Raw genomic sequence first — 2,930 nt, forward strand, 5'->3', positions numbered from 1 at the left:
CCCTGGGCAGAGGCCCCATTGACCCATGCGTTAATCCGCCATGGCTCATGACTGATCAGGGGCAAACACACAGAGCTCTTTGGCTGTTACGAAAACTGCAAATGTACAGGTAACGAGCACTGATTACAATTAAGCCTCATTAACCCGGTTGTGTGGAGGGGTTAACACCTGTGGTTAAAGGACTTGATCATTAAAGCTGACTCCAGAAGCCTGGCTGCTGTGCTGAATGCTTGCCTGGAGCAGCTGTAAAGAGTCTTATCTCCCTAGCAAGGTATGGGCAGGTTATGTTTTTCTGTTGTGATATGGGCTGGCTGGTGTCCAGGTGTCAATGTGATTAGGTCTGTGACTGCTGTTTGCCTCTAGAAGGGTGTGACTTGCTTTCTGACACTAGGCTGTGACCCATGTCTGCCTTGTTCCTGGGCTGGGTGCACAGGTAGTGCTTCGGGGGGGGTCTGCTTCTATAAAAACTGCAGCAGTGGAACCTTGTATCAGTGTTTACAGGATACCTAGAAGGTAGAGGAAACACCTTGGCCCAAGGTGGGGAGAAAAGATTTAACAAGAAGAGATGAAGGAGGATATTTGATTATCAAATATCCTCCAAGGCCTTGTATTAGCTTCCAATTTCTAATGCCTGTAAAAGCCCCATGTCAGGGAGTGGCAAGTCCAGTGACCTGAAATGAACAGGAATGACTCTGATTGTCAGTCTCCTGAGACCAGCTGTTGGTGGGTTGTGAGTCTGTTCTTGCAGCCTGTAATCCAGGTAGCCCAAGGTTGTGCTAGTGTGTAACTGGGCAGTCTGACCACCCTGCCCCAGCTGGCTGGAGGTAACCAGACAGGGCTGGCTGTGACCTAGCTGCCTCAAACTCCCTGTTGGAGGATGGGGGGGAATACAACCTAATGGGTCTCCTCTCATGCTATGCTTCATGCACAGAAGCCTGGGGGTGGGGTTAGGGGTGTTGCCTGGCCAGGGTCAAGCTCAGTGCTCACTGCTGACTCTCTGGATAAAGCTCAGATGAGGTAACTAGTGTCTGGTTCTGAATCACTGGCTAATATAAAGGGTGTGGCATGAATGCACCTATGAGTGGCTGTAGGGTGGAGGGAGGCTCATAGTTAGGGTGGAAACCAGCATACCCTGAGGTGAGACATTGGGAACTCTGCTCAGAGCCCCTTGCAAGGCAAAGCAGCCACCCTGGGGTGGGGGTTTGGGGAAGTGCCTGCCTCAGGCTGCCTAGGTGGGATGTTTAGTGGGTAAAAGCTGCTGCAGATCAGGAGGTTTTGTGGTTCCCCTCTTTCTCATGGGTCTCTGCAGAGCACCAGTCTTGGTAGCAGACCAGCAGAGATGCTCTTGCCTGGGGATCTCCTTTTGTGCACTTGGTGCTATGCCCCATTTTGCCCATTCTAATGAAGGCAGCCAGGCCACATCTGGGCAGCTGCACTAACGTGTCTTCTCTTCTATTTTCCCCCCACCCCTTGCTCTGGTTGCAGGGAGATGGCAGCATGGTGGGCTGTGCTGGGGCTGTTGGCTGCCTGCGTGGCCAGTGCTGCGAAGGAATCTGTGCTGAATGTGTGCATGGACGCCAAGCACCACAAAACCAAGCCAGGCCCGGAGGGGGCGCTGCATGGCCAGGTATGGTCTGGTCCTACTGACACGTCAGTCCCATCCCTGACCCCTTGGTGCTTTGGGTGAGGAGTGACTGAGTCACCTGGGCCTGCCGTCCCTTCCAGTGCAGGCCTGTTCCCTACATGGGGTTCTCTGGGGTCGTGGAGGACTGCAGTGCAGGGAGCTGGAGGTGTTTGCAACGCACCAAGAATTGCAGTTTCTCTCAGCTCTAGGCGGCTGAAGCAGGTTGAGTCATGGCACCAATGTCCTTGGGCTGGCATGGGAGATCCAGCTGTCTGGCAGCAGCGAAGCAAACTGGGCTACTTCATCCTTCTGAAAAGAGGCCTGTCCCTTGCTGGTGCTCTAGGGAAGCGTTTGGATTGAGGCAGAAGGTGGGGAGCCAGGACTCCTGTGCTGCTGTCCCAGCTCTGCCACTGATTCTGTGGGTGGACTTGGCTATGTCCCTGTTAATTTCACTAGAATGAACTGGCCCAAGTATCAGGTGTTAACACAGGTGCTGGGACTGGGGCTGCAGGGCTGGTTCTGCAGCACCCCCTGACTTGAAGTGATTTCCATCATATACAGACCCAAGTATCAAAGGTGTTAACCTGACCCTGTCACTGTCTAACTCACTGTTGTTTAAATGTAGGTTGGGATTCTGAGTACAAACACCTCAGCCCGCTTAGGATCATGGCGACTGCCAAATATCCATCTCTTTATTAAAGATGGAGAGGGAGGAAAGACAGCTGGAGCATCTGAAAGAGGGTTGCCACATTTCTAACATCGGGTAACTGAGGCTCTGCCCCTTCTCTGCTCTCCCCCCTCCCTATCAAAGAAAACAGACATCAGTGCTTGTCGAGGTGCCATTTGACACACCTGGATTGTCTGAGTGCAAACTGGACGGGTGGCAACCCTCGTTCGAAACACAATATTGAGTCAGGTTGTAACTCTGATGACATTCCTTGTTCCCGTTCCCTGTAGAGTTTGTCGAAGGCAGGCCGAAATTGTCCCGGCAGTGCAGTGCAGGCCGGCTTTCTGCCCAGCCTTGCTCCATGGTGCTCTTGGAAGCTGCCATTCTGTCCCTGCAGCCCCTGGGAGGGGGCCTCCACACGCTGCCCCTGCCCTGAATGCTGACTCCACAGCTCCCGTTGGCTGGGAACAGCAGCCAATGGGAGCTGTAGGGCGGTGCCTGCATGTAGCACTGTGCAGAGACCCCCGAGACCCCTGCCTAGGAGCTGCTGCCAGAGGGGTGTGCTGGTCACTCTTGGGAGCTGCCTGAGGTAAACACTGACCCCTCTCCTGTACTTCTCCTTTACCTCTTCTGCCCTCT

General features: G+C 53.8%; 1 protein-coding gene across 1 annotated transcript in view; it reads left to right on the forward strand.

Moving 5' to 3' along the window:
* Window positions 1–284: 284 nt before the first annotated feature.
* Window positions 285–2,930, forward strand: part of LOC116832120 (folate receptor alpha-like) — an 8,635-nt gene continuing 5,989 nt past the window's right edge. The window contains 3 exon segments of the mRNA XM_032792633.2: window positions 285–310; window positions 312–338; window positions 1,486–1,627. Of these exon segments, the coding sequence (XP_032648524.2) occupies window positions 285–310; window positions 312–338; window positions 1,486–1,627 (195 nt within the window).

Source organism: Chelonoidis abingdonii, chromosome 1 (genome assembly GCF_003597395.2).
Source record: "Chelonoidis abingdonii isolate Lonesome George chromosome 1, CheloAbing_2.0, whole genome shotgun sequence".
NCBI classification, from domain to species: Eukaryota; Metazoa; Chordata; order Testudines; family Testudinidae; genus Chelonoidis; species Chelonoidis abingdonii.